Source organism: Triturus cristatus, chromosome 3_1 (genome assembly GCF_964204655.1).
Source record: "Triturus cristatus chromosome 3_1, aTriCri1.1, whole genome shotgun sequence".
Lineage (NCBI taxonomy): Eukaryota > Metazoa > Chordata > Amphibia > Caudata > Salamandridae > Triturus > Triturus cristatus.
Genome location: NC_140583.1, coordinates 447,210,606 through 447,235,547, shown reverse-complemented (window position 1 = coordinate 447,235,547; position 24,942 = coordinate 447,210,606). Strand labels below are relative to the sequence as shown.

Here is a 24,942-nt window from a genome sequence, read left to right as displayed (position 1 = left end):
ATGTCCACCACCACGTCCACCACCACCATGTCCACCACCACGTCCACCATGTCCACCACCACGTCCACCACCATCACCACCACCACGTCCACCACCATCACCACCACCACGTACACCACCACCACCACCACCACGTCCACCAACACTGCCACCACGTCCATCACCACGTCCACCACCATGTCCACAACCACTACCATGTCCACCACCACCACCACGTCCACCACCACCATGTCCACCACCACCACCATGTCCACCACCACCACGTCCACCACCACCACATCCATCACCACGTCCTCATCCACCACCATGTCCACCACCACTACCATGTCCACCACCACCACATCCACCACCACATCCACCACCATGTCCACCACCACCATGTCCACCACCACCACGTTCACCACCATGTCCACCACCACCACGTCCACCACCACCACATCCATCACCACGTCCACATCCACCACCATGTCCACCACCACTACCATGTCCACCAACACCACATCCACCACCATGTCCACCACCACCACGTCCACCACCACCATGTCCACCACCACCACCACCACATCCACAACCACCACCTACCACCATGTCCACCACCACGTCCACCACCACCACGTCCACCACCACCACATCCACCACCACGTCCACCACCACATCTACCACCATGTCCACCACCACATCCACCACCACCACATCCACCTCCACCACCACATCCACCACCACATCCACCACCACCATGTCCACCACCACCATATACACCATGTCCACGTCCACCACCACCACATCCACCACCACGTCCACAACCATGTCCACAACCACCACCACCACCACATCCACCACCACCACCACATCCACCACCACCCATGACAGTTAAAGTGTCACTGGAGGACAGGTGTGTCAACTAGGGCTGTACATGGGACATTTAAGGATGCATTGGGTGCGAGAAGACGGGAATAGGGGCTGGAAGTATTACACCAGACCCAAGATACATTTTGAAGAGTCGCAATGTCACAGGGGCTCCTGTAAAAGCACTTGCAGCATCTCTACCTCACAGTGGCATACCTGCACGAGCCACTCACTCAAAACAAGCATTTGCATAGCCAATAGGTCTTGCCTTTGGGACCTTATAAGTGTTTAGCCATGCAAAACTTGATCTTGTTTCACCAAGGATATTGTGCTGGATAACTAAACACTTATAAGGTCCCAAAGGCAAGACCTATGGGCTATACCAATGCTTGTTTAGGACTTGTGCCCTGCACTAGTACTGCCAAAAACTCGACCATACTGGAGGGGTGTCTGATGTCGATGGGGAATCTGCCTCAGTTCAGCTATTTAAGCTTTGAGCCGTGAACAAGTGGTTTTCTCACTGCAACGAATATCTTGACATTGAACAAATGGTAGCTGGAAAAGGTAACATGCTTTCCTCGACCTACACCAATGAGTATATACGAGGAACCATCCGCTCCAGTGAACCTCTTGGTCTTAACTTGTAACATTATAAGAGCAGTGGCACACACACGGACATACACGCGATCTCTGTCTATGATACAAACATATCATATATGGCACAGTATCTTCACGTTCTTTTTCGGTTTATAAAATAAAAATTACCCTTTTTACCTGACAAGTTGCTGACAAATCTGACATCCTGGAAGGCACCTGAAAAATTGAAAATACGTGATATTAACACTTCAAATCACACTGCTTTGTACATAACTGTATAATCTGCACCATTTCCAAGAGGCCCTAAAGTGGAAGGACATCTTCATTGAGTGAGTGTGCGTGGGTACATGGCTGGATAAATAGTTTGAGGGGTCAATGAATAGGTAAGTGGGTGAATGCGTGAGTAGAGAGCGTTTGGCTGACTGCATGGATCATAGGTAGCTAAGTGAGTGAGTCATCCCTAAACAGGGGGGTATGTTTCTGCTTCAATAAATAGGCAATTCTGGAAAAGAAGACAATCAGAGCAATATTTCATCGTATCTGATAGAGGTAGCTAAAAAATAGGCGCTGCAGGCAGAGATTTCTCCTCTCACGTCCTCTTCTTCGCGCCCCAGCTTCCTGTCTTCTCTTGTCCTCAAGAGGGAGCTCTTACGACACTGTGCCTTTACCACAGAGCTCAGAACTTTCCAGGCTCATCTAACTGCTGCATAAGTAAATTGTCCTCGAGTCTGTGCAGTGGCGTAAATCCATTTATTATGAATGACAATCAAATAATGATAGATGGATGCAGGTTGATCAATAGAATTATGACTCTCCTGTTGATAGAATTACCTCTGCAAGAAAGATACAGCTGTCGCGATGTAGATTATCAAATGCCCTGTGCGCCAGCTTCTATTAAAGCGTTACAACAAACAAATGATGGACGGAATGCTGACAATGCAGACATTCTCCCCCAGTCAAGAGATCTGGGTTAAATCCATCGTTCTTTTGCCCACTATGCCACCCCAGTTTAGACATGGCCATATGCAAATCAGTCTTGACCCTGTGCCTCATGGGAACAGTCCAGCCCGAACTGCCAAGCCATGTCTTCCCTGGACCGGAATCAAGCATCCTAGGACCGGTTTCTGGCTATCAGCCGTCATCAGCCAGGATAGCTTGACTCCAGTGGCGTAGTGAGCACGGGTCCCACGTCTGGGAATACCCATCCGACTTAGGGCGAAAAGCGTTACAACAAACAAATGATGGACGGAATGCTGACAATGCAGACATTCTCCCCCAGTCAAGAGATCTGGGTTAAATCCATCGTTCTTTTGCCCACTACGCCACCCCAGTTTAGACATGGCCATATGCAAATCAGTCTTGACCCTGTGCCTCATGGGAACAGTCCAGCCCGAACTGCCAAGCCATGTCTTCCCTGGACCGGAATCAAGCATCCTAGGACCGGTTTCTGGCTATCAGCCGTCATCAGCCAGGATAGCTTGACTCCAGTGGCGTAGTGAGCACGGGTCCCACGTCTGGGAATACCCATCCCACTTAGGGCGAAAAGCGTTACAACAAACAAATGATGGACGGAATGCTGACAATGCAGACATTCTCCCCCAGTCAAGAGATCTGGGTTAAATCCATCGTTCTTTTGCCCACTACGCCACCCCAGTTTAGACATGGCCATATGCAAATCAGTCTTGACCCTGTGCCTCATGGGAACAGTCCAGCCCGAACTGCCAAGCCATGTCTTCCCTGGACCGGAATCAAGCATCCTAGGACCGGTTTCTGGCTATCAGCCGTCATCAGCCAGGATAGCTTGACTCCAGTGGCGTAGTGAGCACGGGTCCCACGTCTGGGAATACCCATCCCACTTAGGGCGAAAAGCATTACAACAAACAAATGATGGACGGAATGCTGACAATGCAGACATTCTCCCCCAGTCAAGAGATCTGGGTTAAATCCATCGTTCTTTTGCCCACTATGCCACCCCAGTTTAGACATGGCCATATGCAAATCAGTCTTGACCCTGTGCCTCATGGGAACAGTCCAGCCCGAACTGCCAAGCCATGTCTTCCCTGGACCGGAATCAAGCATCCTAGGACCGGTTTCTGGCTATCAGCCGTCATCAGCCAGGATAGCTTGACTCCAGTGGCGTAGTGAGCACGGGTCCCACGTCTGGGAATACCCATCCCACTTAGGGTGAAAAGCGTTACAACAAACAAATGATGGACGGAATGCTGACAATGCAGACATTCTCCCCCAGTCAAGAGATCTGGGTTAAATCCATCGTTCTTTTGCCCACTACGCCACCCCAGTTTAGACATGGCCATATGCAAATCAGTCTTGACCCTGTGCCTCATGGGAACAGTCCAGCCCGAACTGCCAAGCCATGTCTTCCCTGGACCGGAATCAAGCATCCTAGGACCGGTTTCTGGCTATCAGCCGTCATCAGCCAGGATAGCTTGACTCCAGTGGCGTAGTGAGCGCGGGTCCCACGTCTGGGAATACCCATCCCACTTAGGGCGAAAAGCGTTACAACAAACAAATGATGGACGGAATGCTGACAATGCAGACATTCTCCCCCAGTCAAGAGATCTGGGTTAAATCCATCGTTCTTTTGCCCACTACGCCACCCCAGTTTAGACATGGCCATATGCAAATCAGTCTTGACCCTGTGCCTCATGGGAACAGTCCAGCCCGAACTGCCAAGCCATGTCTTCCCTGGACCGGAATCAAGCATCCTAGGACCGGTTTCTGGCTATCAGCCGTCATCAGCCAGGATAGCTTGACTCCAGTGGCGTAGTGAGCACGGGTCCCACGTCTGGGAATACCCATCCCACTTAGGGCGAAAAGCGTTACAACAAACAAATGATGGACGGAATGCTGACAATGCAGACATTCTCCCCCAGTCAAGAGATCTGGGTTAAATCCATCGTTCTTTTGCCCACTACGCCACCCCAGTTTAGACATGGCCATATGCAAATCAGTCTTGACCCTGTGCCTCATGGGAACAGTCCAGCCCGAACTGCCAAGCCATGTCTTCCCTGGACCGGAATCAAGCATCCTAGGACCGGTTTCTGGCTATCAGCCGTCATCAGCCAGGATAGCTTGACTCCAGTGGCGTAGTGAGCACGGGTCCCACGTCTGGGAATACCCATCCCACTTAGGGCGAAAAGCGTTACAACAAACAAATGATGGACGGAATGCTGACAATGCAGACATTCTCCCCCAGTCAAGAGATCTGGGTTAAATCCATCGTTCTTTTGCCCACTACGCCACCCCAGTTTAGACATGGCCATATGCAAATCAGTCTTGACCCTGTGCCTCATGGGAACAGTCCAGCCCGAACTACCAAGCCATGTCTTCCCTGGACCGGAATCAAGCATCCTAGGACCGGTTTCTGGCTATCAGCCGTCATCAGCCAGGATAGCTTGACTCCAGTGGCGTAGTGAGCACGGGTCCCACGTCTGGGAATACCCATCCCACTTAGGGCGAAAAGCATTACAACAAACAAATGATGGACGGAATGCTGACAATGCAGACATTCTCCCCCAGTCAAGAGATCTGGGTTAAATCCATCGTTCTTTTGCCCACTACGCCACCCCAGTTTAGACATGGCCATATGCAAATCAGTCTTGACCCTGTGCCTCATGGGAACAGTCCAGCCCGAACTGCCAAGCCATGTCTTCCCTGGACCGGAATCAAGCATCCTAGGACCGGTTTCTGGCTATCAGCCGTCATCAGCCAGGATAGCTTGACTCCAGTGGCGTAGTGAGCACGGGTCCCACGTCTGGGAATACCCATCCCACTTAGGGTGAAAAGCGTTACAACAAACAAATGATGGACGGAATGCTGACAATGCAGACATTCTCCCCCAGTCAAGAGATCTGGGTTAAATCCATCGTTCTTTTGCCCACTACGCCACCCCAGTTTAGACATGGCCATATGCAAATCAGTCTTGACCCTGTGCCTCATGGGAACAGTCCAGCCCGAACTGCCAAGCCATGTCTTCCCTGGACCGGAATCAAGCATCCTAGGACCGGTTTCTGGCTATCAGCCGTCATCAGCCAGGATAGCTTGACTCCAGTGGCGTAGTGAGCGCGGGTCCCACGTCTGGGAATACCCATCCCACTTAGGGCGAAAAGCGTTACAACAAACAAATGATGGACGGAATGCTGACAATGCAGACATTCTCCCCCAGTCAAGAGATCTGGGTTAAATCCATCGTTCTTTTGCCCACTACGCCACCCCAGTTTAGACATGGCCATATGCAAATCAGTCTTGACCCTGTGCCTCATGGGAACAGTCCAGCCCGAACTGCCAAGCCATGTCTTCCCTGGACCGGAATCAAGCATCCTAGGACCGGTTTCTGGCTATCAGCCGTCATCAGCCAGGATAGCTTGACTCCAGTGGCGTAGTGAGCACGGGTCCCACGTCTGGGAATACCCATCCCACTTAGGGCGAAAAGCGTTACAACAAACAAATGATGGACGGAATGCTGACAATGCAGACATTCTCCCCCAGTCAAGAGATCTGGGTTAAATCCATCGTTCTTTTGCCCACTACGCCACCCCAGTTTAGACATGGCCATATGCAAATCAGTCTTGACCCTGTGCCTCATGGGAACAGTCCAGCCCGAACTGCCAAGCCATGTCTTCCCTGGACCGGAATCAAGCATCCTAGGACCGGTTTCTGGCTATCAGCCGTCATCAGCCAGGATAGCTTGACTCCAGTGGCGTAGTGAGCACGGGTCCCACGTCTGGGAATACCCATCCCACTTAGGGCGAAAAGCGTTACAACAAACAAATGATGGACGGAATGCTGACAATGCAGACATTCTCCCCCAGTCAAGAGATCTGGGTTAAATCCATCGTTCTTTTGCCCACTACGCCACCCCAGTTTAGACATGGCCATATGCAAATCAGTCTTGACCCTGTGCCTCATGGGAACAGTCCAGCCCGAACTATCAAGCCATGTCTTCCCTGGACCGGAATCAAGCATCCTAGGACCGGTTTCTGGCTATCAGCCGTCATCAGCCAGGATAGCTTGACTCCAGTGGCGTAGTGAGCACGGGTCCCACGTCTGGGAATACCCATCCCACTTAGGGCGAAAAGCGTTACAACAAACAAATGATGGACGGCTTGGCAGTTCGGGCTGGACTGTTCCCATGAGGCACAGGGTCAAGACTGATTTGCATATGGCCATGTCTGAACTGGGGTGGCGTAGTGGGCAAAAGAACGATGGATTTAACCCAGATCTCTTGACTGGGGGAGAATGTCTGCATTGTCAGCATTCCGTCCATTATTTGTTTGTTGTAACGCTTTTCGCCCTAAGTGGGATGGGTATGCCCAGACGTGGGTCCCGTGCTCACTACGCCACTGGAGTCAAGCTATCCTGGCTGATGACGGCTGATAGCCAGAAACCGGTCCTAGGATGCTTGATTCCGGTCCAGGGAAGACATGGCTTGGCAGTTCGGGCTGGACTGTTCCCATGAGGCACAGGGTCAAGACTGAGTTGCATATGGCCATGTCTGAACTGGGGTGGTGTAGTGGGCAAAAGAACGATGGATTTAACCCAGATCTCTTGACTGGGGGAGAATGTCTGCATTGTCAGCATTCCGTCCATTATTTGTTTGTTGTAACGCTTTTCGCCCTAAGTGGGATGGGTATGCCCAGACGTGGGTCCCGTGCTCACTACGCCACTGGAGTCAAGCTATCCTGGCTGATGACGGCTGATAGCCAGAAACCGGTCCTAGGATGCTTGATTCCGGTCCAGGGAAGACATGGCTTGGCCGTTCGGGCTGGACTGTTCCCATGAGGCACAGGGTCAAGACTGATTTGCATATGGCCATGTCTGAACTGGGGTGGCGTAGTGGGCAAAAGAACGATGGATTTAACCCAGATCTCTTGACTGGGGGAGAATGTCTGCATTGTCAGCATTCCGTCCATTATTTGTTTGTTGTCCAGCTTCTATTAAAGCCAACACCAGGGTTCACTTACTTTTATTCCTTCCATACGGTAAAAAATTGGTCAATCATTTCGACACCATTTATAAACGTGTCCTGGCATTATTTATATCTATTTAAGCTTCCGGAAGGGTTGGTTATCGTCATCCATTTGTGTGGAAAGTTGGTCACTCGAGGCCTACTTGGTGTGATCAGAGCTTACCACTCATATATGCATGAGCAGGTCCTCAAAACATGTGTTGTACTCAAATTTCCAAGCTGGTGATTGTTTATCCCATGTCCACTCAAAGTACGGTTTCAGTCACTGCACCCCCTGCCTTTAACCTCCCAGCACTCGGTCAGCATAGCTGGCAAGCTACACACTTTCACTGGTCTCCTCCCTCCCCCTTCTCCTGGGTGACAGGGTTCTGAGCTGTGACTGCACCACCTCCCATTCCCAAAGTGTTTATGAAACTGTTGTTTGATTAGTGGCAATATCCAGGAGGTAAGGGATGGTGGCTGCTTGGGATCTCCTTGATTGGCCTTGGATGAAACTGAACAAAAGAGGGTTGGTAGGCATAGTCAACGTCTTCAGAATGCTACAGGACAAAACGTGCAATGACCACTCCCCCCATACACCCTAGTAGGGCTCTCCCCAAAGTCCACCTGTTTCAATCTGGCTGCCACCAAGTAGGAGGAGGACATGGGTTTCAGAGAGGGATGGCCTTTTGGGTTTTTCAGTAAACCATGGTCAAATTCTGGTGACCACTGGGAGGGTTCTTTGGAAAATTGAGCCCTAGAGGCCATGGAAGTCATACAGAGGAAGGCTACATCCTTAGTTTTCCTCAGGTCAACAGTAGACTCAGAGCTGAAAAACTCCAATCATGGCTACACGTGAAAGTGCATCTCTGGGGGCATAAGCAGATGCAGCACTGTCCATGCGAGAGATTATTAATCTGTCAGTGGCAAGATCCTCATAGCCATTGGGGGCATCCGGGGCTGAAAATCCTCTTATCTGATGGCAGCCTGTATCACCCGGTCTCCAATAAACAAGTGCCTCGATCTCGGAGAGCACTTTGAGCGACAGTGTACGTTAGCATAAGTGGCATCTCAGGTCTCTATCTTCAATGGCAGATATTTGTGGTTTATGTGTTTTTAAATATAATTCTACTTCACATTTCTTGGGAATATGCTCAAAACGAACTACTACGAAAACTTAACTGCACTATTTTATGTTTGAATTTCACGAGTAGAGGCAAACCCCAGAGCTGTGATTTATGGTAGATAAGCACATAGTGAAGAAAGTCGCTTACTGTGCTATTTATTATCTATGATGGGCTTCTGTGGTGGGGGACCTCAGTGACTCGGATAGAGACATGGGTAAATTACGGAATAAATACAGCGGATTGCTTATTTTACAGGGCACAGGGCTGAACTGGGAGCCTGATCTGAAAACGGTCTTCTCAATAGACCCTGCGAGTGGGCATGCGCAGAGGAGCTCGGTGGCTCAGCGGACTAACCGCATTCACTTGAGGAAGTTATGTTTGACCCCCTGGTCCAAGGTTCAAATCCTAATGGCGGGTCCACTCACCCTTTCATCCTTCTGGGAGTTGCTCTGAGTTGGGTAACAGCGTTTTGTTATTCAGCATCAAAACGCCGCAAAGGGTGAAACGTACACCTTAAATATACACATTATGTTAAAGAGAGAATGATAGGGAAGGACACCACTGCCCTCCAAGGGGGGCAAGTAATGGAATATTGCCCTATATTTCGTTTCTTACATGCAGCATCTTACAACACCCAGGAGCAATAATTGTCCTTAAGAAAAAAAAAAGCATTCACATGCCTACATTAAACCATGCCAGGAAGGTACTAAAAGTGGAGCGTGGATGCACAACAGGTACGCGTTTGTGTCATGGGAGAAAGCAGCGTCTGACAGTGTGCCCAGCCTGCAATAATGTACACTGAAAATGGTATACCAGGAAATCAAAATCTGTTTGTAGACATAATGGCCATCAATGTACTTGTACTCATTAAAACCCTTCACAATGACTGTGTTGCTAATTATAGGATGGTCACACTGCCAAAGGGAGCTGCTTTAATATGACATTGTATTGCAACACTCTGTTCCCACATTGCCATTCTTCTTAAAGAGCTCCTGCCACACAACTACCCACATTTCTCACGTCTGTAAAGTATTGGAGCCCTGCCGAGTCCTCACCCCTAGTATGTTGGAACCATTGTAGAATATGATCTATAGTACTGCAGCTCTCTGTGTAACACTTCCTGAAACTCCCCCGCTGTCTCTCGCGCTCCAACTCTCCACCCAATCCTCAACCCTTTCATGCATCCATCCTTTATTTTCACCCATTCCTACATCTGTCATTCATCAATGCATGCCATTCGCCGATTCACCCAGCCATCCTTCGTACGAGCAAATCCATGCTTGGGGTTTCTGCACACAAGCTCCATAAAAGGAAGGAAGTAGAGGTATCTGACATGAAGCTTACAGTAAGAGCTTTATGTACAAGACGCTAGGCGTGATGACGTAACTGAGTGCTCAGAGTGGCAGATTTAATCCAAAGGAGGCGCTACAAGTCTAGCATAGCTCCTAGAATGTGCAGATGTTGGGTCTAGCACATCGTAGGGTGACTTTAGGTGCAACAGTGACGCGTTAGAAGTGAAAGCTTAAATGTGTTATTTTACACTGTGTCCTACTTTTATCTCTGGGACTCTGCAAGTACGGGGATTGTTTTTATTCTGTACTGCTGGGAATGAGATTTTATTTGGACAGGAATCCGTAATCTAAGGGTTTCACCCAGATCGCACCCCTAAGGAAAATTAAGCCATATGTCTCTTTCAACAGTATTTGAGTCTGGAACCTACATATTTTGTTTTTGATGTTATTAAGTTCGTTTTGGTTACACAAACCATGCCCCCTATACATGTATGGAAATAATGATAGAGCAAAGAAGGTAAACACCATAGACAACAAGACATTCAAAATCCCCTCAGGTGAGGTCTAATATATTCAAGACCTCATTTAAATAGAATATTAATTGCAACCTTTGACTAAAGGATTTATGTTACTCAATTAATTATTAGAAGAAGTTACTTCTAGCTACATATCAGCACATGGAATGGCATCATCAATAATCTTTCTGTCAGAGACAAGCACTTATAAGGCCCTTAATGTAGCACCAAATCTATATGCCGTAGGGCATCATTAGGACACATTTCACCGGAGACCTGAAGCGCAATGCAGCGACCGCGAAAAGGCCATCGCATTGCTAGATTGATTTCTGCCAGGTACTAGGCCTCATGAGATCCTTTTTCTGGGACTGGGAAAGCGTACGTAGCTTTGATCCGGAAACGAATGGGCCGATTTCCCCATTTCTTTCCTTTATCATAGAGAGTGCATAAGGAGTTGCTCAATTCACCAGCTATGTCATCATCATTAAGGAGCCATCCCGCTGTATAAGTATGAATTTCTAATATATGTTTCACTATAGGAGATTTGGCTTGTGCACTGAGAAGTGGGCCTGTTTTATCCCTAAAATCCATTCTTAAACTTTTGGAATTTTAGATTTGATATTCTATTTTGTTTATTGCTACGTGCTTAAATTTGTATCCTTAGACTCATAATCTCACTCCAGATACTTACCAGCCAGTGGTGCATATTGGTTAATAAAAGGAGGTGCTAAACTTGGCTTTAAGGTACATTTATTACGTCTGCAATTGTCTCTTGATGGCAACATATTATTGTGTAAAACTTCATATACTGGCTTTTAAGGCATCCCATACTATAGTCACACTGGCTGTAAAATTATTTATATGAATAAAATCCTTCACGAATTCCCTAGACCTTAGGGAAAGACTATGTATGCTTATTTGACTGCACATTTCAGTGTGACTGGGGCAAGATCTGAAACCCAAAAAGGATCAAAGACTACAGTTGAACTTTGAGTCATCCCCTTACTAACTAAAAAATAGTCTATACAAGAATATTGGTCAGAGACAGGAGAAAACATTTACATAATCTAAAACTGAGATTCCCCCCCTCTTAAAGGATCTACTAGATCAAGACTATCTTTAAATGTAACTCAATCAATCAATCAATCAATCAGTCTTTATTCGATTTAAAAAGCAATCATAAAAGACACAAACATAGTACATAAAAACATACATTTCAATAAATACATTAAAATACCTTTTAAAAAAACATTAAACACTTCAATGGACTGACATGTAGTAATAAAAACATTTTGGAATTAAAATTGTCCCTGGCACAGCTTGATAATAGGGAAAACCCAAACACAGAATTCATTAAAGGACATCAAGGGTACGCTTGATTGATTTTCTCCGCAATGCCCATGCCCAGCCCAAGTATTTTGCCAATGCAACAGAGACTATTGTCAAAGAGCTAGTGCGCAAAATGCGTAATGCTACAGCGCAGCTCCTTGTGCCGAGAGATTTACACATTGGGGTAAGCCAAACGCGCCTTGGAATGGTAAATGCCGGGCAGGCAAACAGAAAGTGGGGAGCTGTTTCAATCGCAGCCCCGCATGCAGGGCACTGCAATTCCGAATTCCTGGCCCACCTTCCAGTCAAAAATCTAAGAGGCAAAGAGCCAGCTCTAAACTGGAAGTAGAGTTTCCTGTCGCCCACATTAGTCACCACATCCCAGTATTGTTCAAGGCTGGGGGAGTCTTTAAACTCCAGAAAATTCCCGGACATCCCTGATGCTCTGCTCAATACCTGGGAATCAATTCTTTCCCAGTATGCTATCTTGAGAGAACTTTTTGATGGAAACTGGGCAGTAGCTGGGTCAGTCCACATCCCTTCCATACCCATGTCTTTTAAAGACGCATGTAAGTTCTTCAGCCACTCGATTTTATGAAAGACATCAGATTTTATAATGTCCGTGAGGCCATTGCCATAATGGGAAAGTTCAGGAGTAGTCCAAAGCCTCCGCCAGTATAAAACCGGACGGAGCCTTGCAATATCCTTAATGGACCTCCTGCCCAGATCATACCTAAGTGGGATCAGAGGGGTGCTCTGAGGAAGACCAGTTATACTACGAAGGAATTTGTGCTCCACACTTGTCAAAGTCGCTAGCTGATCAAAACCCCAGAGCTCCGCCCCATAGAGGACAGAGTTTAGGGCCTTTGCTTCATAAACTTGCAAAACCGGGCTTATTGGTTTCGTGAATGACCTGCTAAATTCCCTGCTCAGGGCACCAGTTAACTGTTTAAATCGCAGGGAGGCCATTTCAAGATGCCGGCGCCAATTATTACTACTTGAAATTTGCAATCCAAGATACGTAAAATTGGTTACTAATTCTAAAGGTTGCCCATTCATGAACACTCTTTTCCCTTGGAAACTGCTATGAGGGTTAAAGGCCATAAACTTCGTTTTTGCCACATTAACCTCTAAACCATGATCAAGGCAAAACTCATCAAACAGGCGAAGGGCTTTTTGCAGACCATTAGATGTTCTGGATACGATAAGCGTATCATCTGCAAACAATAATATGGGGATGGAAACACCAGCCAACCTTGGAGCGTCGGTATTAACAGAGAGCATGAGATCAACTATCCCATTGATATAAAGTGAGAAGAGCGTGGGTGCCATAGTACAACCTTGTCGCACACCACGCTCAACCGGGAACTCAGATGTGTCCTCCCCCGCCCCACCCCACTGGATCCTAGCATAGTTAGACTCGTGCAGACGCATCACCATTGTCAGAGTTTCTTTGGGGAGACCTAGCCTCTCAAGGACTGCCCACAACCGGTGGCGGGGAACAAGATCGAAGGCAGCCCTTAAGTCAACAAAAGCTACATAAAGACTGCCTTTCCCCAGTGTCACCACCTTCCAAATGAGCTGGACAAAGTAAAAGACTTGGTCCACCGTGCTGGTTAGTTTCCGAAAACCAGCTTGGAAGGGTGACAAAATGTTATTATCATCGATCCATTCTTGTATTTGGTTCAGGACCATCCTCCCTACCACCTTCTGAATGGAATCGATGAGGCTAATTGGCCTATAGTTTCCCGGAAGCGTCCTATCGCCCTTCTTAAATACAGGTATGATAACTGCCCCCCTCCAGGATTTTGGGACTGGCGCGCCTGCAGCCACAGCATTAGCCAATAGGGTTATATACTTGCTCCAGTTATCCTTATTGTGGAGAAAAACGTCCGAAGGAACCCTGTCCTGGCCAGGGGCACGTCCGCTGGTAACTGAGCGTAGGGCCCTATTAGCATCTTGGATGCAAAAGGGACCTTGAGAGAAAAAAACATAATTTGGCACCCATGCAAAATTAAACGAGATATTGCAAGCATATTGAGGTTTGAAATATTGAACCCATGTAACTATAACTTAACTGACTTTGGTCATACAGGCACTCCCAGATGTGTTAGTAGTATTTTTGTCAACTGATGAGATGCAACTGAAGTCTTCTCCTACGATTTGGTCGCCAGGTAGCATAGTAAGTTGATCAGTAATTTCATAATAGACAGCGGAGTCATCATTATTGGGGCCATATAGAAAACAAATATTTACCTGAAAGCCATAAATCGTGATCCCTATTACCTATCTTTCCACTAAATTCACTTTATGAAAGACCAACTACCAGTTAGGTTTAAATATGATTCTAACCACTCCTTTAACATTTGCATTTACTGCACTCAGTACCTAGTGCTCAGAACCCACCCTCTCATACAGCTATCGGTTCTTCCTGATTATAATAGTTTATTGTAAGCATGCAACGTTTGAAGCGATCAATTTTCTGTTAACTGCTGTCACCTTCTGCCAAGATTTGAAGCTCGATATTCAAGGAGAGAATATTAATTTGCTGCTAGTGAGCTTTATCCGGACCTGACTGCACTCCCACCACTTCCTTACAATTCTCAGTCTTTTGCCTACTTTGTTCCCCTAACCTCTTCACCCTACCCTCCGCATGCCCTCTAGCCTCATCACATCACCCACCAACCCTCTCCTCCTCCCTAACCTTGAGGGTCTAGCTGGCCAGAGGAAGACCCTGACCCTCCCTCTTAACAATGGATGCTGATGTCTTTATCATCGAAACATGGCTCCTGCCCTCCCCCCTTTTCCATCCTGCAATCCCATACTTGACATTTTGATTGGGATATTCCGGAGGAAAAAAAGGAGTGAGAGAAATAAAAAAAAAGGGGGGAGGTAGGGGGTTATTCTAGCAATGTCCCAGATCAGGCGTTACCTCAGGCCTTAGATTGTAAACCCTACTTCAGAGCTTTCCATCGTGTCAGGAATTGGTTAGCCTTGGTAACATCTATGAAGACTCGGAAAGCTACCTGTCAATTCATTCTTATGCATGCCCGTATATTGTAGCTGGGATCTGTAGATCTCTAAACTCTGGGTGTAGGGATAGCATCTCGTATTTACTAGCTGTCTCCCAAGCAAGATAGGCAAAATAGAAAGAGTAAAGCTGTGCTTGGTTGTTACTCTTTTCCTTTGTTGGGCAATCTGTAGTATAATATATCAAAAAAAGAGAGGGGGGGACCAGGAGCTAAATAATGGTCCAGTGCCTATGCTCCAAAAGTTAAATCTTGTAATCAAAAAAGAGGCACTGTTCCAAGGGGAATTAGGTCAAGAAGCGACCGTCATCCGCAAATGGAAGTGAGAGAGAAGAAGAAGAGAGAGAGAAGAAGAAAAGGATTAGGTCAGGTTTTAGGTACTGTGGGTGAAAGGGGAGACACGTTATTGTCTCTTGTTGCCCTCACACACCCCGAAGGATGTCATGCTTCATCATCGGGCGTTTGCTCCTCGTCGGGCCGGCGGTGCAATGCCCTACGGGTCCCCCGAAGGGTCTCTTTGGCGGAGATCTTCTAGAGAACTGCCGATGGATGCATGCGGGTATGTGGGAGGGAAGTACCAAAGTGAGCAGTGCAAAGAGTGTGTGCTATGTGAATTTAAAAATGCCTAAGGATACCGAACAAGTGATCATTTAATAAAGAGATATCCTTGGTATAGTAAAAAACCGGTAGGTTAGTAGTTATCTGTCGGGACGTTATGTGTCTGGATAACTTAGATGATGGTCGACATGTTTCACGCCTTGGGTGGTCACAGGGATCCTTGGCGTTTCATCAGGACCAGTGGTGGTGGTGGTGAAATGTGAATAGTGCACAGACTAAGAAATACTGGTAGGGTGATATTAGCCCTCTTGCTATTTAGAGGGAAGGGGGGAAAATTACGGTTTAAATTACCTCCATAGGTAGTGTATGTAAAAACCAGTTTGTTATGCCCCCTTTGGAACTGACCTATGAAAGAAAAAAGACAAAGGAAAAAACGATGTTTTTCAGGTGCAAGCCATAGGCATGGCAAAAAGCGGGGCATTCTCGTCCCCTCACAGCGCACCGGGTACCGCAGAAACATACACTACGGAACAACATGGCAAAGGCGGAGCATACTTGTCCCCGCACAGTGCTCCAGGTAACAAAGAAACAGGCATTCACGGACATGACTGAGGTGGAGGAAAATAAATAAACATATGGTGTACAAGGTATGCGTGCATTTTACACAGCGTCAGCTGCCACTGGGTGTGCGGAAGAGAGTCGGGCCCCCGCAACATGAGCCGGGTGGGCACGGAGGCAGAGGCCACACCAACACACTCCAAGGCCATCCAACACAGGCTCAGACACGGGGTTGAAAAATCACACTCGTAATTGCGTACCGCTTAAAAACATATATTTTCCTGGTTCTAAGTTTAAAGTTAAGAGGTTAACCGAGCCCCCAACCGATGCGTCGGGAATGCGAGCTTACCTAAAGTAGGAGTAAGTTTTTCTCCATGAGTCTACGGCGTAGGATGCCCACACCATCTAGGGCTGTAGGTAAGGGGAACGAATTCCAGTTCAGCAGGACCCACAGGGGAGGGGGGAGGGGGTACAAGGAGTGGAAAAAGCATGAGAAACTACATTGCTTGAATCATACTCGTAATGACCAGACTTACTTCGTGCATGGATGTCTGTGGAACTCCTGTAGAATACTCACGGGTTACTCAGGTGACGGCACTGGAAACCTGCCCAGTCCAGACGCCAGCTCGAAGGTGGGTTGTGAGTTACAGTTATGCTGTATTTAAATGCGGTGGGCTAACGAGGGTGGGGAGGTGCCCGTTTCCGGTTCTGCGCAGGGAGTAGTGTCTACCTGCGGTTTCAACGCTCATGCGTGATGTGTGACACTAGCCTTTGTAGTCCCGCGCATGCGTGAAGACAATAACAGTGTCTGAGTGTGATAAGAGCTGTGACGTATGCCGTAGTTCAAGTGGAGGCTGAGTAGTGGCTAAGAATAGAGCGTAGATTCAGTGCTCATCAGTTAAAGGTACATACACTCACGTGGTGATCGGGAGTGTGTGCGATTAACATGTCACGGGGCCCACGGCATTGGTGGTTGCGAGACGTGTGTCTAAAGCCTGGGATGGTCAAGATAAAGATAAGGGTATTGGCAGATAGTGATCAGGAGTCACGCGTCCGTCTCACAGGTGTTGTAATCCGAGAGGACGGTCTCCACTGGTATATGCGTGCGAAGACAGATATATTGTTCATAGGAAGATGGAGAAAGCTGGTTATTGGGCACATAGGTTGCCCTGGAGGTCAGTCTTGAAGTTCTGACCACGGGATGTCATCGTTCAGGCCCAGTGTGTCAGTGTGTAGGCGATGGACCCAGCGTTGTTCTTGTCTGAGGAGGGACTTACAGCTCCAGTTGGAGTTTGTTTCCAGAATAGTCCATTGGATGGCTTCACATGGGTGGCCCTTCTCCAAGAAATGGTTCGTCAATTTTGTGGCCGCACGTGCTCGTCTGATCGTACTCTTGTGTTCAATGATCCTTTTCTTGATAGCTCTAGTCGTCATCCCTACATAGTAGAGGGTACAGGGGCATGAGATTAGATATACGCAATTCGTGGTATTGCAATTCGTATGTTTTCTTTGTTCCCATCTAATGTTGCCTAGTTGTAGTACTTTGGTGTGCTGAGTGGAGGCACATGCGCCACATGAGCCACATGGATAATGACCTCTGACGGCTGGAAGGTTCCAGAGGGTATTCTCTCTCGTCATCTGTACAGGTCGGGGTCTGGTGTTGACCAGTTGATCCCTAAGGTTATCTGTCCTTTTGAAAGCAAAGCGGGGCGCTGGAATGTTCAGGTTGTCGCTATTAATGATGTGCCAATTGCGGTTGATGACCTTCTTCAGTTGGTTGGAGAGTGGGGTAAAGGTGGTTACGCATGTAATCAGGTTGTTAGTTTTAGGCTCCCTTGTCTCTAGGAGGCCTTCACGGGTGTTATTTCTGGCCCGCCTTTTGGCCTGCTTGATCACCTGTTGAGGGTAATGCCTTTGCTTCAGGTTTTCTGCTAGGTTCTTGGCTTGTAGTTCGAAGTCCTGTGTTTTGCTACAGTTGCGTCGTATTCTCAAGAATTGCCCGTAGGGCAGGTTTTCCCTCAGGGCTTTCGGATGATGGCTTTTGAAGCTCAGGAGGCTATTGCAATCCGTATCTTTCTTATAGGTGTTGGTGTGTAGTACTCCATTCTCAAGGCTGATCGAGAGGTCCAGGAAAGCAATCCTTTCCTTGCTCGTAGTCATGGTGAACTTGAGATGCGGATCTTGGTTGTTAATCCAATTGTAGAAATCTTCCGTCAAGGCTGGTGGACCATTCCAAAAGACCAGAATGTCATCAATATAGCGTTTCCAGGTCACCAGATGTTGTTGGAAAGGGTTAGTGTCCGCAAAGATGTGAGTTGATTCGAAGTGCGACATGTATAGGCCTGCCAGGCTCGGCGCGAAGGTGCTCCCCATGCTGGTGCCCTGAACCTGGTGGTAGATGGTGGTCTTATACATGAAAAAATTATTGGTAAGTGCCAATGTGATAAGTGCTGCGATGAAGGTTGCCGGGGTCTCAGTAGGGAGGTCGGATTCCTGCAGGAGGTTACTCACCACCTCGATGGTAGCACCTTGTGGTATATTGGTGTACAGTGCTTCCACATCGAAGGTGAGTAGTAGGTTGATGTTTTCGGTGTTCTCCTCATTGATGTTCTGGATGAGATTGAGGACATCCCGGGTGTCCTTGAGGTATGCCGGTGTGGTTTGGACCAAAGGGCGCAGGAAGAAGTCACAGAACTGACTGAGAGGTTCCAGTAAGGACCCAATCCCTGAGACAATCGGGCGACCTGGACAAGGGGAGACCCCCTTGTGGATCTTAGGGAGGATGTAAAAGTAAGGCATCGTCGGTGTCGAGTTTACCAAGAAAGCTGCTTCTTTGGGTGTAATCCATCCTTCCAAGGAGGCTTCGTTGACCAGAATGCGGATCTGCCCCAGTAGCGTCAATGTGGGGTCGGTCCCCAAGATCGCATAGTATTCTCTATTGCTTAGTTGGCGACAACATTCCCGGTCATAGTCCTGTGCATTGAGAATCACTGTGGCACCCCCTTTGTCCGCCGGTTTGATAACAATGGTGTCGTCATTTTTGAGGGACGTCACTGCGTCTCGTAGTTTTCTTGAAAAGTTGTTAAAAGTCCTAGGTGGTCTCAGGAGGTTAATTTCCTTCAGGACTGCTTTTTCGAAGGTGAGAACCTCCGGTGGAACCATCCCCGTGGTGGGGGTAAACCTGGAGGGGGGTCTCAAACCTGTGTCGTCCTGTGGTGGTATTTCCGTGTCCTTGAAAAATGACCTCAATCTCACTTTACGAAAAAGCCTTTGCCATGTTGTTCCGTAGTGTATGTTTCTGCGGTACCCGGTGCGCTGTGAGGGGACGAGAATGCCCCGCTTTTTGCCATGCCTATGGCTTGCACCTGAAAAACATCGTTTTTTCCTTTGTCTTTTTTCTTTCATAGGTCAGTTCCAAAGGGGGCATAACAAACTGGTTTTTACATACACTACCTATGGAGGTAATTTAAACCGTAATTTTCCCCCCTTCCCTCTAAATAGCAAGAGGGCTAATATCACCCTACCAGTATTTCTTAGTCTGTGCACTATTCACATTTCACCACCACCACCACTGGTCCTGATGAAACGCCAAGGATCCCTGTGACCACCCAAGGCGTGAAACATGTCGACCATCATCTAAGTTATCCAGACACATAACGTCCCGACAGATAACTACTAACCTACCGGTTTTTTACTATACCAAGGATATCTCTTTATTAAATGATCACTTGTTCGGTATCCTTAGGCATTTTTAAATTCACATAGCACACACTCTTTGCACTGCTCACTTTGGTACTTCCCTCCCACATACCCGCATGCATCCATCGGCAGTTCTCTAGAAGATCTCCGCCAAAGAGACCCTTCGGGGGACCCGTAGGGCATTGCACCGCCGGCCCGACGAGGAGCAAACGCCCGATGATGAAGCATGACATCCTTCGGGGTGTGTGAGGGCAACAAGAGACAATAACGTGTCTCCCCTTTCACCCACAGTACCTAAAACCTGACCTAATCCTTTTCTTCTTCTCTCTCTCTTCTTCTTCTCTCTCACTTCCATTTGCGGATGACGGTCGCTTCTTGACCTAATTCCCCTTGGAACAGTGCCTCTTTTTTGATTACAAGATTTAACTTTTGGAGCATAGGCACTGGACCATTATTTAGCTCCTGGTCCCCCCCTCTCTTTTTTTGATATAGTATTAAGCACGGCGGCTCAGCCGAGGGACCCTCTCTCTCTCTCTCTCTCTTCTTATCTCTTTCCCCTCTCTCCTCACCACTCACGGACATGTCACTATCCACGATGGGGGACAACCTAGGCCTTAGCTTTGGCGAGGATCTAGTAGCAGAGATCCTAAGAACCCCGTCACTACTAGATGGTGACGGGAACACGGCCTGTACAAGTATGCAAGGAGACTGGAATTCATTGGCTTCCCTCAAAAAACAACAAGTAAAGATCGCCCTCCATGGTTCAGTCTTGACTGAATACTTAAGAGCCAATGCAGCACCCAATGGATTGCTGGTACGGACGGCACCAAGAATCTTCCTGGAAGACCTTGTGTTCAGAAGAGAATGGAGCCAGATAGCATGGAAATGCACCCGTGACTGGATCGTTCTGATCATTAGCACGGCTAAACGCCTATCGGAGGCTCTGGTGATCAAAATTAACATTGCTGAAAATGGCCTGAAAACAGGCATTAGCATTTCGGCATATAAGACCCGTTTGGCGGAGATTAACTCCGAGATCTCCGACCATCGAGACTATCTGCTCAACCAGAAAATAACCAAATTACAAAAGGACCTAAAGAGATTCGACCGGGAAAAGATTTATCCGTACACTAAAGAAGACTTTCAACCCACAGAGAATGATACAGTCTCTGAGGATGGCTCCTCTACATCCAACCAATCAGGCCGGTCCTCTGGCAGCAACTCGAGCAACCAAAGTTGGGGCCGACGCTCCAACCAACAGGGCCTACTACCGCCACCAGGTATGCCACCATTCTACGGGTTCCATGCCCAACCATTTCCACACCCTGGACCTATGTGGTACCCTCCCTACGGCCCACCTCAACCGGGATTCCAGCAACCTTTCTTCCAAACCCCTCCACCTCCTTTTCAGAACAGAGGCAGGGGCAGAGGCAGAGGAAGAAGAAGAGGCAACAAACAAGTCCAATGGCAAGACCAAAACAACCAACAGAGGACAACCAGGAGTATGACTCAGCAAAAAAACTGATCGTTAACCTCTCTACAAGAATACTTAATCCTGACGAGGTTGAAGCACTGGAACTAGGTCTGGGCTTTGTCCCTACCCCAAAAGAGGACAACTTTAGACTTAATGAAGAACTTCATCAGCTTTTTCGTAAAGTGAGATTGAGGTCATTTTTCAAGGACACGGAAATACCACCACAGGACGACACAGGTTTGAGACCCCCCTCCAGGTTTACCCCCACCACGGGGATGGTTCCACCGGAGGTTCTCACCTTCGAAAAAGCAGTCCTGAAGGAAATTAACCTCCTGAGACCACCTAGGACTTTTAACAACTTTTCAAGAAAACTACGAGACGCAGTGACGTCCCTCAAAAATGACGACACCATTGTTATCAAACCGGCGGACAAAGGGGGTGCCACAGTGATTCTCAATGCACAGGACTATGACCGGGAATGTTGTCGCCAACTAAGCAATAGAGAATACTATGCGATCTTGGGGACCGACCCCACATTGACGCTACTGGGGCAGATCCGCATTCTGGTCAACGAAGCCTCCTTGGAAGGATGGATTACACCCAAAGAAGCAGCTTTCTTGGTAAACTCGACACCGACGATGCCTTACTTTTACATCCTCCCTAAGATCCACAAGGGGGTCTCCCCTTGTCCAGGTCGCCCGATTGTCTCAGGGATTGGGTCCTTACTGGAACCTCTCAGTCAGTTCTGTGACTTCTTCCTGCGCCCTTTGGTCCAAACCACACCGGCATACCTCAAGGACACCCGGGATGTCCTCAATCTCATCCAGAACATCAATGAGGAGAACACCGAAAACATCAACCTACTACTCACCTTCGATGTGGAAGCACTGTACACCAATATACCACAAGGTGCTACCATCGAGGTGGTGAGTAACCTCCTGCAGGAATCCGACCTCCCTACTGAGACCCCGGCAACCTTCATCGCAGCACTTATCACATTGGCACTTACCAATAATTTTTTCATGTATAAGACCACCATCTACCACCAGGTTCAGGGCACCAGCATGGGGAGCACCTTCGCGCCGAGCCTGGCAGGCCTATACATGTCGCACTTCGAATCAACTCACATCTTTGCGGACACTAACCCTTTCCAACAACATCTGGTGACCTGGAAACGCTATATTGATGACATTCTGGTCTTTTGGAATGGTCCACCAGCCTTGACGGAAGATTTCTACAATTGGATTAACAACCAAGATCCGCATCTCAAGTTCACCATGACTACGAGCAAGGAAAGGATTGCTTTCCTGGACCTCTCGATCAGCCTTGAGAATGGAGTACTACACACCAACACCTATAAGAAAGATACGGATTGCAATAGCCTCCTGAGCTTCAAAAGCCATCATCCGAAAGCCCTGAGGGAAAACCTGCCCTACGGGCAATTCTTGAGAATACGACGCAACTGTAGCAAAACACAGGACTTCGAACTACAAGCCAAGAACCTAGCAGAAAACCTGAAGCAAAGGCATTACCCTCAACAGGTGATCAAGCAGGCCAAAAGGCGGGCCAGAAATAACACCCGTGAAGGCCTCCTAGAGACAAGGGAGCCTAAAACTAACAACCTGATTACATGCGTAACCACCTTTACCCCACTCTCCAACCAACTGAAGAAGGTCATCAACCGCAATTGGCACATCATTAATAGCGACAACCTGAACATTCCAGCGCCCCGCTTTGCTTTCAAAAGGACAGATAACCTTAGGGATCAACTGGTCAACACCAGACCCCGACCTGTACAGATGACGAGAGAGAATACCCTCTGGAACCTTCCAGCCGTCAGAGGTCATTATCCATGTGGCTCATGTGGCGCATGTGCCTCCACTCAGCACACCAAAGTACTACAACTAGGCAACATTAGATGGGAACAAAGAAAACATACGAATTGCAATACCACGAATTGCGTATATCTAATCTCATGCCCCTGTACCCTCTACTATGTAGGGATGACGACTAGAGCTATCAAGAAAAGGATCATTGAACACAAGAGTACGATCAGACGAGCACGTGCGGCCACAAAATTGACGAACCATTTCTTGGAGAAGGGCCACCCATGTGAAGCCATCCAATGGACTATTCTGGAAACAAACTCCAACTGGAGCTGTAAGTCCCTCCTCAGACAAGAACAACGCTGGGTCCATCGCCTACACACTGACACACTGGGCCTGAACGATGACATCCCGTGGTCAGAACTTCAAGACTGACCTCCAGGGCAACCTATGTGCCCAATAACCAGCTTTCTCCATCTTCCTATGAACAATATATCTGTCTTCGCACGCATATACCAGTGGAGACCGTCCTCTCGGATTACAACACCTGTGAGACGGACGCGTGACTCCTGATCACCATCTGCCAATACCCTTATCTTTATCTTGACCATCCCAGGCTTTAGACACACGTCTCGCAACCACCAATGCCGTGGGCCCCGTGACATGTTAATCGCACACACTCCCGATCACCACGTGAGTGTATGTACCTTTAACTGATGAGCACTGAATCTACGCTCTATTCTTAGCCACTACTCAGCCTCCACTTGAACTACGGCATACGTCACAGCTCTTATCACACTCAGACACTGTTATTGTCTTCACGCATGCGCGGGACTACAAAGGCTAGTGTCACACATCACGCATGAGCGTTGAAACCGCAGGTAGACACTACTCCCTGCGCAGAACCGGAAACGGGCACCTCCCCACCCTCGTTAGCCCACCGCATTTAAATACAGCATAACTGTAACTCACAACCCACCTTCGAGCTGGCGTCTGGACTGGGCAGGTTTCCAGTGCCGTCACCTGAGTAACCCGTGAGTATTCTACAGGAGTTCCACAGACATCCATGCACGAAGTAAGTCTGGTCATTACGAGTATGATTCAAGCAATGTAGTTTCTCATGCTTTTTCCACTCCTTGTACCCCCTCCCCCCTCCCCTGTGGGTCCTGCTGAACTGGAATTCGTTCCCCTTACCTACAGCCCTAGATGGTGTGGGCATCCTACGCCGTAGACTCATGGAGAAAAACTTACTCCTACTTTAGGTAAGCTCGCATTCCCGACGCATCGGTTGGGGGCTCGGTTAACCTCTTAACTTTAAACTTAGAACCAGGAAAATATATGTTTTTAAGCGGTACGCAATTACGAGTGTGATTTTTCAACCCCGTGTCTGAGCCTGTGTTGGATGGCCTTGGAGTGTGTTGGTGTGGCCTCTGCCTCCGTGCCCACCCGGCTCATGTTGCGGGGGCCCGACTCTCTTCCGCACACCCAGTGGCAGCTGACGCTGTGTAAAATGCACGCATACCTTGTACACCATATGTTTATTTATTTTCCTCCACCTCAGTCATGTCCGTGAATGCCTGTTTCTTTGTTACCTGGAGCACTGTGCGGGGACAAGTATGCTCCGCCTTTGCCATGTTGTTCCGTAGTGTATGTTTCTGCGGTACCCGGTGCGCTGTGAGGGGACGAGAATGCCCCGCTTTTTGCCATGCCTATGGCTTGCACCTGAAAAACATCGTTTTTTCCTTTGTCTTTTTTCTTTCATAGGTCAGTTCCAAAGGGGGCATAACAAACTGGTTTTTACATACACTACCTATGGAGGTAATTTAAACCGTAATTTTCCCCCCTTCCCTCTAAATAGCAAGAGGGCTAATATCACCCTACCAGTATTTCTTAGTCTGTGCACTATTCACATTTCACCACCACCACCACTGGTCCTGATGAAACGCCAAGGATCCCTGTGACCACCCAAGGCGTGAAACATGTCGACCATCATCTAAGTTATCCAGACACATAACGTCCCGACAGATAACTACTAACCTACCGGTTTTTTACTATACCAAGGATATCTCTTTATTAAATGATCACTTGTTCGGTATCCTTAGGCATTTTTAAATTCACATAGCA

At 48.0% G+C, this 24,942-nt stretch overlaps 1 protein-coding gene across 3 annotated transcripts in view; it reads right to left on the bottom strand.

The window, feature by feature from the left end:
• Positions 1-24,942, bottom strand: part of LOC146860386 (transient receptor potential cation channel subfamily M member 7-like) — a 1,286,036-nt gene that overhangs the window by 927,820 nt on the left and 333,274 nt on the right. For all 3 annotated transcript variants that reach the window (XM_085644245.1, XM_085644247.1, XM_085644246.1), the window contains one exon: positions 1,621-1,659. In XM_085644245.1, coding sequence (XP_085500371.1) covers positions 1,621-1,659 — 39 coding nt within the window. The remainder of the gene's footprint in view (positions 1-1,620; positions 1,660-24,942) is intronic.